The following is a 17,572-nucleotide window of genomic DNA, read 5'->3' on the forward strand; positions in this document are numbered from 1 at the left end:
GAATGGCGCTCTGCTGAAAAACCAACCTCAGGGTTGAACACTAAAAGAAGAAGTGCAGTAACCCGGCGTGGCATGGACTTCTAGGTCAGAAATCAAATCCACATATACTTCAAGACATTTATTTAATTAGCTTACAGTCGGAAGTAACGGCTCTAAAGGAAACAAAGAATAAACATCCAACTCTCAAAATCAGTTACCCTTCCAAGGAGTAAACACTGCGCTTCACTGGTTGGTCTCTTGTTCCCACAGACTGAACTAGTCGCTGGAAGCTACTTGCACAAATGCTGACCCACACTGCCTTTATAGTCGTCCATACTTGTTTCCGGTGCAATATTTTGTGCACGAACTGATCTGTCGATTATGTCCCACAGATATTCGAAGGGATTTATGTCGGGCGATCTAGGTGGCCAAATCATTCGTTTCGAATTCTCCAGAATTTTCTTCAAACTAATGGCGGATGATTGTGGCCCGGTGACAAAGCGCATTGTCATCCATAAAAATTAAGTCCATGAATAGTTGCAAGTAGTCTCCAAGTAGCGACAACTGAGGTTGCCACAAATGTAGTGAGTTCCCACAGTTCATTCAGAACCAGAACTTTTGAGGCAATGACTGACACCTTTTGGGTGTGAAGCAAGTTTGAAGTGAACACTATAGACGTAGTAAAAGTGCACTTGTTGTGTACCGCAGTTTTTCTGTTGTGCGCTGCAGCTGGTAACTGTTTGCACAGTGAATGAATGGAGTGAACAAGGCAAATAACAAATTGCGAACATAACCATTTCCAGACATTGATCGGTTCAACTGCACCAGAGGACCCAGTTATTCCAAATAAACGCAGCCCTTACCAACAGAAATCGGAATTCACCTCACCTGGCCGCGGTCTTCCAGTCGTCCAGATTCCAACCGACACGATCACGAGCGCAGGAGAGGCGCTGCAGGAGATGTCGTGTTGCTAGGTACGGCACTCGCGTCTCTCGTCTGCTGACATAACGCATTAACGCCAGATTTGGCCGCATTGTCATAACAGATAAGTTCGACGTACGTTCCACGTTCCACGTTCACAATATATATAAATGACCTAGTAGATAGTGTCGGAAGTTCCATGCGGCTTTTCGCGGATGATGCTGTAGTATACAGAGAAGTTGCAGCATTAGAAAATTCTAGCGAAATGCAGGAAGATCTGTAGCGGATAGGCACTTGGTGCAGGGAGTGGCAACTGACCCTTAACATAGACAAATGTAATGTATTGCGAATACATAAAAAGAAGGATCCTTTATTGTATGATTATATGATAGCGGAACAAACACTGGTAGCAGTTACTTCTGTAAAATATCTGGGAGTATGCGTGCGGAACGATTTGAAGTGGAATGATCACATAAGATTAATTGTTGGTAAGGCGGGTACCAGGTTGAGATTCATTGGGAGAGTCCTTAGAAAATGTAGTCCATCAACAAAGGAGGTGGCTTACAAAACACTCGTTCGACCTTTACTTGAGTATTGCGCATCAGTGTGGGATCCGTACCAGATCGGGTTGACGGAGGAGATAGAGAAGATCCAAAGAAGAGCGGCGCGTTTCGTCACAGGGTTATTTGGTAACCGTGATAGCGTTACGGCGATGTTTAAGAAACTCAAGTGGCAGACTCTGCAAGAGAGGCGCTCTGCATCGCGGTGTAGCTTGCTCGCCAGGTTTCGAGAGGGTGCGTTTCTGGATGAGGTATCGAATATATTGCTTCCCCCTACTTATACCTCCCGAGGAGATCACGAATGTAAAATTAGAGAGTTTAGAGCGCGCACGGAGGCTTTCAGACAGTCGTTCTTCCCGCGAACCATACGTGACTGGAACAGGAAAGGGAGGTAATGACAGTGGCACGTAAAGTGCCCTCCGCCACATACCGTTGGGTGGCTTGCGGAGTATAAATGTAGATGTAGATGTAGATTTCTTCTGTTATTTCACGCAGTGTTGCTTGTCTACTCTACGCAAACGCCGCTGCTCTCCGCCGTTGAGTGAAGGTCGTCAGCCACTGAGTTGTCGGTGGTGAGAGGTAATGCCTGAATTTTGGTACTCCGGGCACACTCGTGAAACAGTGGAGCTCAGAATTTTGAATTCATTAACGATTTCCGAAATGGATCGTCCCATGCGTATAGCTCCATGTACCATTTCGCGTTGATAGTCTGTTAATTCCCGTCTTTCGGCCCTAATCACGTCAGAAACCTTTCCATATGAATCACATGAATACGAATGACACCTCAGCCAATGCACTGGCCTTTTATGCCTTGCGTACGCGATACTAGCACCATGTGTATACATTGACCAGCCACAACATTATGATCACCTGCCTAATAGCCGGTATGTCCACCTTCGGCGCCGGCCGGGATGGCCGAGCAGTTCTAGGCGCTACACTCTGGAACCGCGCGACCGCTACGGTCGCAGGTTCGAATCCTGCCTCGGGCATGGATGTGTGTGATGTCCTTAGGTTAGTTAGTTTTAAGTAGTTCTATGTTCTAGAGCAGGGCTTCACAACATACGTGCTCGCGGAGCAAGCTGTGAGCAGCAAGGCGCGAGCACGGAGCAGCGCGAGCACGCTACCCCCACTACCGGACCAGAGCGGAGAGTGGGGAGAGTCACGTGGGGTACACAACAGCTGCCGCCAGTCGATGTAAATCCGCGGCCACCTGCAGGGATATCACTCACGAATTATTACTGCGACAAATGAAACAAATAAAGGAGAATGTACAAGTGCCACATAATTTTATTAGCTTAGTGTATGCCTCTACCATGTGTAGACACTGAAACTAAAGAATTCCACGACAATCCTATATTTTCAACACTTTCTTCAACACTACTTAAAATATCACCTCCCGTTGTAGTGTTCTTCATGGCTGCTACATCGAGGAGCTCCTCCCTCACCTGAATATCTCTATTAACACCTCTAATAAATATGGCAAGCTGCGCTGTTCCAGTGATATCAACACTTTCGTCCAGAGCTAGAGAATACGCCATAAAATCTTTACAGATATTTGCAAGCTGGCTCTGGACGTCGTCTGCCATGTCCTGTATGCGACGCATAATGGTCATGTTAGATAATGGCACAATCCGAAACTGTTCAACTTGAGATGGACACAAATGTTCCGCTGCAACTACCAAACATTCTTTTATTAAATCGCCATCAGTTAAGGGGCGCAGGGATTTTGCTAAAAGCAAAGCAATTTTGTAACCCACTCTGAGAGCTGCCTCAGTTGATTTTTCTTAGTCGTCCAGATCTTCTTCGGATAGCTTCTTTTAAGTTTAATAACTTCCTGTGCACGATCTGGTCAATCACATTTTCCACGTCCGTAGTCTTTCGCGTGGTACGACATATAATGTAGCTGCAAATTAAATTTCGTAAAAGAATTCAGCGTCTTGTGACATACTAAACATTTTGCAACACCATCTTTTTCAGTAAACAGATACAATTCCTCGCAATCGGGGTTGAAGTGCGAAAGCATGGTTGGGGTTATACAACGGCGACTTGACATGATTCTTAACCAGCGAAGTGACTGTTAGAGCTGATCGTAGTACTTCAAACGTTACACAGTCGACGCGAATTCAATAGGCACGCTGCGGCTGCGGCCCTATCCAAACGTGCGCGCGCATTTCCCCTCCCTCCCCTCCCTCCCAACTCCGCGACCTTGCACCTGCTCGCGAGCACGTGCCAGAGCAGACGCGAGTACTCGCGCTAAAAACCGGCCAGTTGTTAAGCCCTGTTCTAGAGGACTGGTCACCTTAGAAGTTAAGTCCCATAGTGCTCAGAGCCATTTGAACTTTTGAACCACCTTCGGCACGGATAACAGCGGCGAGGCCTCTTGACATGGAAGCAATGAGACTTTGGTAGGTCGCTTGAGGGAGATGGCACATCTGCACACATACGTCATCTAATTACCCTAAACTCCGGGGAGGGTGGGGGGTGGGGGATGATGAGCTCTGACGCCACGTTCAATCACATCCCAGATGTGTTCGATCGGGTTCGGATCTGGCGAGTTGGGGGCCAGCACATCAACTGGAACTCGCCTACATTGCCATCGGAAAATATGATCGTCACGAAGGCGTGTACATGGTTTGCAACCAGTGTACGACACTCCTTGGCCATCGTGGTGCCTTGCAAGATCTCCTCTGGTCCCATGGATGCCGACATTAATGTTCCCCAGAGCATAATGGAGCCGCCGCCAGCTTGTCTCCATCCCGCACTACAGCTGTCAAGGAGCTGTTACCCTGGAAGATGACGGATTCGCGCCCTCCCATCGACATGATGAAGATATCGCGCTTCGTCGGACCGTGCAACGCTCTGCCACTGCGCCAACGTCCAGTGCCGACGGTCAAGTGCCCAGTTCAGACGTTGTTGCCCATATAACGGTATCAACATTGGCACATGCAACGTTCGTCGGCTGCGGAGGCCCATCGTTAGGTGTGTTTAGCGCACTATGCGTTCAGACACACTTGTACTCTGCCCAGGATTAAAGTCTAGCCGGCCGGAGTGGCCGTGCGGTTCTAGGCGCTACAGTCTGGAGCCGAGCGACCGCTACGGTCGCAGGTTCGAATCCTGCCTCGGGCATGGATGTGTGTGATGTCCTTAGGTTGGTTAGGTTTAATTAGTTCTAAGTTCTAGGGGACTGATGACCTCAGAAGTTAAGTCCCATAGTGCTCAGAGCAATTTGAACCATTAAAGTCTAACAGTTCCGCCACAGTTCGCCTAGCCTACGACGTCCTACGTCTGTTATGAGACCTCACCGCCCAACGCCACGACGTCTGGAAGTGGTTTCACCTTGGTTTCGCCACGTGTTGAAGACACTCACAACAGCACTCCTCGAACACACGACAAGTCGTGCCGCTTCCGAAATGTTCAGGCAGAGCCTCCAAGCCATCACTATCTGCCCTCAGTGAAACTCAAACAGATGGTGCTCCTTCCCCATTCTACACACGGACAGCACGCTCACTGATACTACACGCACCGTATGCGTGTCTGATTAGCAGTCGTTTCTCGTCAGGTGATGCTGCTATCGCCTGGACGGGTATATATCGATAGTAGGTCGGTTCTGGCTGACAAGTCTATGTGAATATGGCTATCGCATGACTTCCGGACACGTCATTGTGTGCTTCTGTGAAGAATATGACATCTGGTAAACCAATATTAAGTAGATTTTTGTAATACAATTCTTACACTTTACATATATGTGTGGTGAAGTTCTAACGGTTTACAGCATCCAAAATTTTGTACGCTTCTGAAGCTGACACGTTAATCTGTTGAAACCGGTAAAGCAAAATAAATTTCCTAATTGTGCAACTGATGACTGAAATTTATTCTGAACTTTGAAGTGTTATGGCCGGCCGCTGTGGCCGAGAGGTTCTAGGCGCTTCAGTCTGGAACCGCGTTGCTGCTACGGTCGCCGGTTCGAATTCTGCTTTGGGCATGGATGTGTGTGATGTCCTTAGATTAGTTACGTGTAAGTAGTTCTAAGTCTAGGGGACTGATGACCTCAGATGTTAAGTCCCATAGTGCTCAGAGACATTTGAACCATTTTTTGAAGTGTCTATGTCTTTTTGTATCGGTTTATAGCTTCTGTACATTGTCGTCAATTTGTTCATTCCACAGGCAGGACAGCAATGCCGATACTGTCCCCGTACTGCATGTCCAAGAGTGCCGTCATATCGTACTGCGACGCTCTGCGTGTCGAGATGAAGAAGTGGGGCGTCTCCGTCTCCACAGTGGAGCCGTCCAGCTACATGTAAGCTCGACTGCTGAGGGATCAGCAGGAAAAGTACACCGACATCTGGTGTATAATCCTCAGTTAGTGAATAACTCATGTATGCCCCTAGATACTTCCTAGTTAACAATAATTGAGCATCTTTGCTAACAATAATTACACTTCAAATAATATCGATCTTTAATTACTTGCATTTATTAATATCTTCTTGTTGTTGTGGTCTTCAGTCCTGAGACTGGTTTGATGCAGCTCTCCATGCTACCCTACCATGTGCAAGCTCCTTCATCTCCCAGTACCTACTGCAGCCTACATCCTTCTGAATCTGCTTAGTGTATTCATCTCTTGGTCTCCCTCTACGATTTTTACCCTCCACGCTGCTCTCCAGTACTAAATTGGCGATCCTTTGATGCCTCAGAACATGTCCTACCAACCGATTCCTTCTTCTGGTCAAGTTGTGCCACAAACTCCTCTTCTCCCTAATTCTGTTCAATACCTCCTCATTAGTTATGTAATCTACCCATCTAATCTTCAGCATTTTCCTGTAGCACCGCATTTCGAAAGCTTCTATTCTCTTCTTGTCTAAACTATTTATCGTCCATGTTTCACTTCCACACATGGCTACTCTCCATACAAATACTTTCAGATACGACTTCCTGACACTTAAATCAATACTCGATGTTAACAAATTTCTCTTCTTCAGAAAAGCTTTCCTTGCCATTGCCAGTCTACATTTTATTACCTCTCTACTTTGACCATCGTCAGTTATTCTGCTCCCCAAATGGCAAAACTCCTTTACTACTTTAAGTGTCTCATTTCCTAATCTAATTCCCTCAGCATCACCCGACTTAATGCGACTACATTCCATTATCCTCATTTTGCTTTTGTTGATGTGCATCTTATACGCTCCTTTCAAGACCTGTCCATTCCGTTCAATTGCTCTTCCAAGTCCTTTGCTGTCTCTGACAGAATTAGAATGTCATCGGCGAACCTCAAAGTTTTTATTTCTTCTCCATGGATTTTAATACCTACTCCGAACTTTTCTTTTGTTTCCGTTACTGCTTGCTCAATATACAGATTGAATAGCATCGGGGAGAGGCTACAACCATGTCTCACTCCCTTCCCAACCACTGCTTCCATTTCATGTCCCTCGACTCTTATAACTGCCATCTGCTTTCTGTATATTAATATCTTATATATTTTTTTCTGTATATTAATATCTTACTACTCAATAATTACATCGACAGTAATTTTTCATCACATATGAGAGTTCACATTTGACATTCACACAAGAGTCTCTTCGAAAAGGACGTAGTAGAAGATCAGTCGAGAGACACAGCGAATTTACAGCTCTTTGTGACATAACAGTATAGGGCTACTATAAATATACTGCAAAACTTGCGTTTTGCACTCTAGAAATGTTGCATGAGTGCCCCTCTGGTCACACAATACACCCTACACAATACACCCTACGCAGCATCATCCTGTCACTGGTCAACATAGTAGCACTGATACATTTTCTAAGCTGTTCCACTTTTCTTGGCAGTGGTAGTACGTAAACACGGTTCTTAATGGACCACCAGATGAAAAAGTTACAAGGCGCTAGGTCAGGCGACCTGTGGTCAATGGGAACAGAGCCGCGTCATCTTCACCAGTACGTCCACTCCAGCGATACGTAAGTTGGTCGTTTAGGTAGCGACGAACATCGATGTTGCAAAGAAGGGGTGCAGCCGTCTTGTCAGAAGTTGAAATACTCGGAATCAGCAGTCAGTTGGGGAAACAATCACAAGCGCAACACGTGAAAGTAGGAAGTATCCGACACGGTCTTCTCACACAGGCCACACAGTTTCATCTGTGACACTGCACAGGAAACATTAACCTCTGGCGATTCTCGTTCGTACGCCACAATTTCATGAGGATGTTCAATGACGCACACTGTCACATGTGTGGCGACTAACCTTTCTAGATAAGGTGAAGGCTGCTTCGTCGCCGAAGGCACCGTCCACAATCTTCTGGTTTTCACTGTTGCACGAACTGTGGACGGTACGGTTTGAAATGTAACGCAGTAGCAAAATTTTCCACGCGGTTTGCTGCGGTATTCCAAATTCGTGGCTTGCCCGGACCGTTTACATTTGGACTGGGTACGAAACTTTCTCTCACCCTCTCCACGACTGCATCAGACCGACCGGTGCTTCATTGTTTACACAGAAAGTGTCGCTTAATTGCCGATATCAACGGACTATGTTCTGTTTACATAGCGGTTCCCTTTCATGGTTACTTTTTCTGAGTGCACTCAGCCGGCTGTTGTGACCGAGCGGTTCTAGGCGCTTCAGTCCGGAACAACGATGCTGCTACGGTCGCAGGTTCGAATCCTGCCTCGGGCATGGATGTGTGTGATGTCCATAGGTTAGTCAGGATTACGTAGTTCTAAGTCTAGGAGACTGATGACCTCAGACGTTAAGTCCCATAGTGCTTAGAGCCATTTGAACCATTTGAATGCATTCTGCACTGTTGCCAATTCAGTTCGACTTATTGTTACGAATTCTAGCCCCGTTATCTCGAAATACTAAATAGGTCGTACATATTTATTAATCCTGGTGTTATACAATGTTTTATATTAAGTATGTAGTAGTAAATCACCTTAACAGCAACCATTAGTAATATTAATCTAGAAATAAAACAGAACATTTGAAAAATAAGAAGCAATTTAAAAAATAAAGTAAAATACAGGGAATTAACTCAAGTTCTAAGTGAATAACTTCCATCTTACATTGCTAAATTTGTTACTGCTAGCCTTTGAAGAACTCGAGGTTTGCCGACTAACTACAACTATATCTACTTCTAAACCTATTGCTACATTATTCTACATCACCCATACTGGTATGTGTGTGATTCGGCAATCCTCGAGTCTACGAGGGCCCGTGTGGCCGGCCGTAGCATCCTTCCTTTTCTTTTTATTTCTTTCTCTTTCTCTCAATTAAATTTATATGTACCTATCGTTATACGTAATTCAGGAAACGCTTTTGTGACCTGTTGACATTATATTGACATTCAGAGCGTCTACTTGATCTTATAGACTGAAAGTTAAGCGGTTGCCTTTTAGATATCCGATTTGCTATCATATTGACTTTAGGCCACAATTTTTGGTCACTTACAACTGTTTGCAGGCCGTAGCCTAATTTACTGCAGTCTCTTTCTTCCTGAAAAAAAGGAGCATCTGAGAACGATATGATCAGCGGAACCTTCCTCTCCATATTCACAGATTCGTGACCTGTTAACAGCTGCACCATACCTCGAGAAGGGGCGATGTTGCGCAGTGTTAGCCTGTTTCTGATGCTTGGCAATACGCAGTAAACACGCCTTTCAGTGCTCCTAATGTCCCAGTCAGTCTGCCATTCATCTAACTTCGAGGCTCGTAAATGTATTTTGTCAGTAATATGCGTTGCTGTAATTTCGTACACACGGATCATGTTGCTCACGCACTGTTGTATCAGATAAACGTCTGGCATGTTCCAGCAAACAAAACTTTCTTCTTGCTTTGTCGCCATTTTGTGAGTGCACTGTACTCCTGACGCCAACTGGAGGGTGCGCCGCAACCTCGGTGAGTTTACGGTTCTCTTCATACATCAATCATATTTATACTCGTAATACTTCGGAAAATATAGAACTGTGAAAAAGAGTGAATCATTTATAGTAGCACTGTACAATTTCACGCATGTTCAAAGACATTAGACACAATATTATTCTATAAATAAAAATTAACTTCAGTTTTAATTTTTGTTCGACATCCTTGTCTAATGTAATCTACCAAGCAGCGAAGTTTATTACGTGGGTAACGATATACCACAATAATAGCGAACTAAACTGTTCGTGTCTGGAGTGGCCGAGCGGTTAAAGGCGCTACAGTCTGGAACCGCATGACCGCTACGGTCGCAGGTTCGAATCCTGCCTCGGGCATGGATGTGTGTGATGTCCTTAGGTTAGTTAGGTTTAAGTAGTTCTAAGTTCTAGGGGACTTATGACCACAGCAGTTGAGTCCCATAGTGCTCAGAGCCATTTGAACCATTTTTTTGTTCGTGTCTTGCTAATATCAAATTTCTCATACAGTGTAAATACATTCAAATATCATGCTTTCCCCTAAGACTTTTATTTACGCCTGCGAGACAACATATTGCGAGATTCGCCACCATATAATCCTTCAACCAAACTTTATCTCAGCTCTCTGTCGGTTAAAGCACGATTTTTTTTATCACGCAAGCATCTAACTCACAATAAGATCGTGTCGGCAATCTTAAATGGAAATTTATCTTCGATTAACCCCATGAACACTCCTTCAATAGAAAGCACATTCATGCCCAGACCACAGCGAATGTGTATAGCATTATTCGTGTTCAGGAGCAAAATTTACTCTTTGCTGTCGAAATTCGTACTTCATACGGATCAAAGAGACACTTTCATAGCTGTCCTGTTTGAGACTCTCCCGACGTAGTAACTGCTTCATTGGTTCACAGGCGTCATCTCGGATTATGTTGTGGAGGCTGCACAATATTTCAACGAGACAGCTGCTCGTCATCTTGTGGTGCTGCTGACGTGTTGCTGCAATGGCAAGCCAGTCTATACCCTGACTCGCTAGGAAAGCGCAGGCTCCTATAGGTGGAGCTATAACGACATGGTAGACGAATCATACAGCACGGTGACATCCAGTAGCGCTTCCCAGAGAACCTGGCCACGATCTTCGAGTTCACGACGCGAGAAGTCCGCAGCTCGTGGTCTAGTGGCTAGCGTTGCTGCCTCTGGATCATGGGGTCCAGGGTTCGATTCCCGGTCGGGTTGGGGATTTCCTCTGTCCGGGGACTGGGTGTTTGTGTTGTCCTCATTATTTCATCATCACCATTGTGGTGTCACCGCCAGACACCACACTTGCTAGGTGGTAGCCTTTAAATCGGCCGCGGTCCGTTAGTATACATCGGACCCGCGTGTCGCCACTATCAGTGATTGCAGACCGAGAGCCGCCACGCGGCAGGTCTAGTCTAGAGAGACTCCCTAGCACTCGCCCCAATTGTACAGCCGCTTTGCTAGCGATTTGCAGAGACGATAGTCTAGCATAGCCTTCAGCTACGTCATTTGCTACGACCTAGCAAGGCGCCAGTACCAGTTACTATTGATACTGAGTCATGTACAGTCAAGAGCGACGCTCATCATTAACGGATTAAAGTTAAGTATTCCACCAGCTACGTCCGTTTTTCTAAAGTCTAATTTCCTTGTCCTGTTCCAGACCTCACGCCAGCCTGCGTGAGCTAAAACGCGTGCCTTTCGGCTTCCTCTAGTATACCGGTGTTGGCTCTCCTGCCAACCCACAACAACCACCATAGTCATCATCATCATCATCATCATCATCATTCGTGACAGTGGCAAAATTAGACTGAGAAAAAATTGGGACTTGGTGCATTCAAATGGTTCAAATGGCTCTGAGCACTATGGGACTTAACTACTGAGGTCACCAGTCCCCTAGAACTTAGAATTACTTAAACCTAACTAACCTAAGGACATCACACGCATCCATGCCCGAGGCAGAATTCGAACCTGCGACCGTAGCGGTCGCGCGGTTCCAGACTGTAGCGCCTAGAACCGCTCGGCCACCCCGCCGGTGGACTTTGTACGGGCGCTGATGACCGCGCAGTTAAGCGCTTAACAAACCGAACATCATCATCATCATCATCATCATCATCATCATCATCATCATCATCACCATCATCATCGACGCGGGAAAAGCGCTTGCGCAGATGTTGGCGCCCAGTTTAAGTGTGCGGACCCGATTCTCCATTTGTTTTGACTCGGATTCGTTCGTCTGCATCCGACGATCCCTCAGTACCGCCAATGCTGGTTCCCATGCCTTGCTGTGCTGAAATCCCGTGTCTCCACTAATCAGGTACCTACTTATACGTATTTCGAATGCTTCTTTAATGATAGAGCTCCAGTGCGTGGAAGCGGACGAAAGGATGTTTGTCTCTCCATAGTTCATGCTGTGTCCCGTGTCAAGACTGTTCAGCCACAGCAGACGTTTGTGACTGACCCAATCTGGAGTGACGCCTGTGTTCAGCGCACCTATCCTTAACAGTGCGACACGTCTGGCCAGTGTATGATTTCCCACACTGGCACGGGATTTTGTATATCCCTCGTCTCCTTAGACTTAGGTTATCTCCAACAGAAAGCAGCATAGTTTGCACTGGCGCTGGAGGGTGGACGACACATTTTATTTGTTGTTTCTTGACCAACTTGCCAATCTTAATTCACACACCAACAACATAGGGTAGAAAAACCATCCTCCTGAAGTTCTCCGTTTCTTCTGGCTGTTCTTGAGATTTAGTGTGGGCAGGTTGAAATCCATTAATGATGATATGTGGACGACACCTTTGAAGTTTGGCCACATGGAGCAGTAGCATTTCATGCTTTTCTGGAACACCTTAACTCCCTGCATCAAAACATTTGCTTCGCCATGAAACTGGAAAAAATGCAGACCTCCCGTTCCTAGGTACTGGTCTGGGAAGAACAAGACGGTTTGTTGGATCACAGTGTGCTTCATAAACCAACTCACGCTGACCTACAGTATACTCTGACAAAATGGGTACTCTGATAAACAGATCTGTAATACCGGGTGATCGAAAAGTCAGTATAAATTTGAAAACTTAACAAACCACGGAATAATGTAGATAGAGAGGTAAAAATTGGCACACATGCATGGAATGACATGGGATTTTATTAGAACAAAAAAAAAGTTGACAAAATGTCCGACAGATGGCGCTGGACAGCAAAATGTCAGTGACTGCGCATGACAATCGTGTATAAAAGGAGCTGTAATGAGAGAGAGAATAAGATGCACCAGCAATCGCAGCATGTTGACGTTACCTGAAAAGGCGCTTTTAGTGAAGCTGTATTACCAGACGCGCGAAAGATCTCTTGCGTGCGTCGTTTGGTGATGATCGTGTGCTCAGCCGCCACTTTCGTCATGCTTGGCCTCCCAGGTCCCCAGACCTCAGTCCGTGCGATTATTGGCTTTGAGGTTACCTGAAGTCGCAAGTGTATCGTGATCGACCGACATCTCTAGTGATGCTGAAAGACAACATCCGACGCCAATGCCTCACCATAAATCCGGACATGCTTTACAGTGCTGTTCACAACATTATTCCTCGACTACAGCTATTGTTGAGGAATGATGGTGGACATATTGAGCATTTCCTGTAAAGAACATCATCTTTGCTTTGTCTTACTTTCTTATGCTAATTATTGCTATCCTGATCAGATGAAGCGCCATCTGTCGGACATTTTTTGAACTTTTGTATTTTTTTGGTTCTAATAAAACCCCATGTCATTCCAAGCATGTGTGTCAATTTGTACCTCTCTACCTACATTATTACGTGATTTGTTCAGTTTTCAAATTTATACTGACTTTTTGATCACCCGGTAGATTTCAACCTGCACGCACTAAAGCTCAAGAATAGCCAGAAGGAACAGATAACTCCACGAGAAAAGTTTTGCTACCTTTTGTTGGTGGCGTGTCCTTTTTAAGATTGGCAGGCTGTTCAAGAAACATCAAATGAAATGTGTCTTCCGCCCTCCAGCGCGAGTGCTAACTATCCTGGGTTTTGTTAAAGACATCCTAGGTCTAAGGAGGAGAGGATTATATAAAATCCTGTGCCAGTGTGCGAAATCATGCTTTGGCCGACGAGTCGCACTGTTAAGGATAGATAGGCTGAACACAGACGTCACTCCAGATTGAAACAGCAAGAAAAGTCTGCTGTGACCGTGCACTGTCTTGAGACGGGACACAGCATGAACTGCGGAAAGACAATAATCGTTTCGTCCGCTTCCTCATACTGGGAATCCATAATTAAAGAAACAGTCGAAATACGTATAAGTATAGACCTGATCAACAGACACACGGGATTTCAGCACAATAAGACTTGGGAACCAGAATTGGCGGTGCTAAGGCGTCGTCGGCCGCAGACGAACGAATCCACGTCAACACAGACGTAGAAACAGGCTAAGGATCTGAGCACTATGGGACTTAACTGCTGAGGTCATCAGTTCAAAAAATGGCTCTGAGCACTATGGGACTTAACAGCTGTGGTCATCAGTTCAAAAAATGGCTCTGAGCACTATGGGACTTAACAGCTGTGGTCATCAGTTCAAAAAATGGATCTGAGCACTATGGGACTTAACTGCTGAGGTCATCAGTTCAAAAAATGGCTCTGAGCACTATGGGACTTAACAGCTGTGGTCATCAGTCCCCTAGAACTTAGAACTACTTAAACCTAACTAACCTAAGGACATCACACACATCCATGCCCGAGGCAGGATTCGAACCTGCGACCGTAGCAGTCGCGCGGTTCCGGACTGCGCGCCTAGAACCGCGAGACCACCGCGGCCGGCTGGGGTCATCAGTCCCATAGAACTTAGAACTACTTAAACCTAACTAACCGAAGGACATCACACACATCCATGCCCGAGGCAGGATTCGAACCTGCGACCATAGCGGTCGCGCGGTTCCAGACTGTAGGGAGAAACAGGGTCCGCCCACTTAAACTGGCTGCCAACACTCTGCGCATGCGCGTGCAGGGCCACACTTTTCCCCCGTCGTGAATGCGAAGCCCGGGGCCCGTTATCTCCGGGAGGGGCTATTGACGTCGCCCTGCTGTGTGATTCGTCTACGAAGACGTTATAGCTCCAGCATTAGGCGTCTGGCTTTTCTAGCGAGTCAGCGTACATATTGGCGAGCAATTGCAGAAACACCTCAGTAAACACCTGAAGATGAACAGCTGTCTCGTTGAAACATTGTGCGGTTAAACAACATTCTCCGGCGGGACGCCCACGAATCCGTGAAGAGCCTTTATAGGTGTCTAGTGATTTGGCTATCGAATATGGGATATCCGCTTTCAGATATTGAATGTGCTAATAAGTGGTTTCACGGTAAGATAGAAATACAAAGAACCTATAAATCAAGGGATGGCCAGGTGTGGTTCGTACCTGATGCTCTCAGAGGCGTAGCCGCCCCGAAGGATATGTTAAATATATTTTTGAGTAATACGTTACAACATTTAAATTACCAGGATTTATTTCTAATATTTTTCAGGTGGATTTAAATAATTACAGTAAATTTGTTTAGAACTGTTGTTACTGAGTGACCAGTATGTTTTCCAGTCACACAGAAGCTAGTCTGATGGCCACAGATTGGGATGCTAGTTATCTCTATACAACAAGTTTGGGAGAGTGGCAGCTACAAAATACAGACAACATTACACGGTATTAATAAATGGTACACCCGGTCACCCAAACCAGTTTAGGCTGCCTAATTAGTGTCATCCAGGGGCAACAAAAATTTGATTTCCAGTACGCTATTTCATCTAATTGTAGACCGAATCGAAAAATTTAAAATACTATCATAATCGACTCATTAAGAGATGCGATCTTACCTTAATGGTTTAACGCAATACGTCAAGTATTAAAGTTAGAAACATTTCTTGAGACAGTGTGATTCAAGACACATAAATTACCCGGAGTACATTCATTCGGCTTTTGACAGCACTTAGTGACTTCCAACTAACTTTACACATAATTTCAAAACTTTTTGGAACTATTTCTCTCTGACAGCCCTCCATGAAGTAATGAAAGCGAAAAAGGTTATTGCTTACTACATATGTCTGTTCAAGCAGTAAAACATCAACATCACCCACGACTTTTCATTTATTATTTCCTTACTAGCAACCCCATCCGCAACACATTTTGGAGACATTATCCACACATACCACTGAATGTAAGCTACCCGTTAAGTTATATCACTGGATGACGTTTAGTTCAGGATATATGATGTCATAAACATTGAAATGCGTGAAAAACTAGCTAATCACATTAACTCTTTTCTATATTAATTAGACATTTGAAGATGTTTTATACATGGGAATTGTATCGTGTGTGTGTGTGTGTGTGTGTGTGTGTGTGTGTGTGTGTGTGTATGTGTGCACGCACAACAGTGCATCAACTGCTTTGCCCTCCCATGATACTCAGCGGATTTGTTTGTTTCAAGTGATATATTATTGTCTTCTGTTTCTACTGTTTAAACGAATGCTTTTACGACATATCCAAAAATTAGTAAATAATCCTCAGGCAGTGAGTAACCGTGATGATCTCCTTAAAATACTGTACTTTTTTCAGGTCTGGTCTGAACAATCCCGACCATTTCAAGGCAACAGTTTCGAAGAATTTTCAAACGTGCCCACTAAGTGTGAGGGAGGCTTACGGACTTGATTACGAAGATAAGTGCACGGTGAGTCACATGCAAAATTTGACTCTCAAGTTCTGTTCCTTACGCGAATATTTATTTAGAAACTATTTGCTCATTTAGTGCAAAAGTACTGCACACTTAGCCTACTTCTACCATTAAACTAAATACTCTCATTTGATATGTGTCGTCATTTATAGACTAAATAGTCAGAAGGTAATTATTATTATTTATTTATGCAATGTATGGCAAAACTGGGAAAAATATGATACACGTACAACAGAAAAATAATATATGAAACATACTTCGGGAAATATTAACAAACTAGTATAAAATTACAGCAAGTGAACACTCAGAGCCGTTACCAAAATCACACTTCCATCAAAGTTCTATGGAGAAGAAACTTAACCATACCACAGCCTCTTCGGAGAGCCCTATATCAAGTCGTTCAATCTCCTTGAAATTATTGGGCAGTCACGAATAATACGCTCTACTTTCTGCTCTCTAGTGCCAGAATCTCATTCAGGTCTGTGTACGGACCCCACTTATGAAAGAATGCTTGGAAACTTGCATTCGCACTTCTGATACGATTGAGGCGGTTCCAAATTTTTCTTGAGAAAACAGTAGTACAAAGCGGAAAAAAAAAACAAGTTTGCTCTAGCTAAGGATCAGTCTCGCGAACATTGCACTTACCGTCCAGTACAGTGGATAACACTATCACATTTGGATGTCTACGAGCGAGTTTCAACAACATTTTATGCATCCTCTCAGTATTTGGAACATTCAAAAACCATTTTCAGAACTTTTTGTAGATATATTTCTACAATGCGGTAACACACACCATTTGTAACCCATTCTCCGAAACGTAAATTCCAAGACAAAATACTACTGTGCATGAGCTTTACAACAGTAAGAGCAGCGCGCTAGGCAGTGACGTCACAGACATCACGTGGCTCAAGGAACGTTTTTGTGGGTTTTCAAATTATTTGAATTTCATTGCCGTTTCTTTTTACAATGTTGAAATTCTTGAAGAAAAAACCATGTTATGAGCTTAAAATGGCATTATTAGTCATTTAAGCTGATTTCCAGAAAACAGGCAAATGTCGTGTTTTACGGCAAAAGGGCACGAGTATGGGCGCTTTACAGAGATACCACGCTTCTTTACTAAATAAACTTGACCGTCTGCCTAAACAAACACATGTCTCTTATAACTGCAAATATTAAAGCCTCAGTTAATAATGGAAAGAATGTCACTTTCAAATAATTACAGTACAGATCAATATTAATTAGATTATTCTTTTGGCACGTCACACATTTTCTAATAAGACCTAGGCTCACCCACTCTTGTACTGACAGTCAAGTTCATTTTTTTTTTCATTCATGTTGAAGTAACCATTGCTGCACTGCATTCGTGAATTAATTTTTCACTTATCACTGTTCATAGGAGCCACATTGTATCTGTTCCGGTAGCAGAAATTACTAACCAATTTACAATTTTTACAAACAGTTCTGCACGCCTTTCGCGAAGAAACCGAAGTGCTTCTTTTACACTAAGAACCTACG

General features: G+C 44.5%; 1 protein-coding gene across 2 annotated transcripts in view; it reads left to right on the plus strand.

The window, feature by feature from the left end:
- Positions 1-17,572, plus strand: part of LOC126093935 (short-chain dehydrogenase/reductase family 9C member 7-like) — a 151,994-nt gene that overhangs the window by 76,511 nt on the left and 57,911 nt on the right. For both annotated transcript variants that reach the window (XM_049908758.1, XM_049908759.1), the window contains exons 5-6: positions 5,625-5,757; positions 15,943-16,054. In XM_049908758.1, the coding sequence (XP_049764715.1) occupies positions 5,625-5,757; positions 15,943-16,054 (245 nt within the window). The remainder of the gene's footprint in view (positions 1-5,624; positions 5,758-15,942; positions 16,055-17,572) is intronic.

Source organism: Schistocerca cancellata, chromosome 1 (genome assembly GCF_023864275.1).
Source record: "Schistocerca cancellata isolate TAMUIC-IGC-003103 chromosome 1, iqSchCanc2.1, whole genome shotgun sequence".
Classification (NCBI taxonomy): Eukaryota; Metazoa; Arthropoda; class Insecta; order Orthoptera; family Acrididae; genus Schistocerca; species Schistocerca cancellata.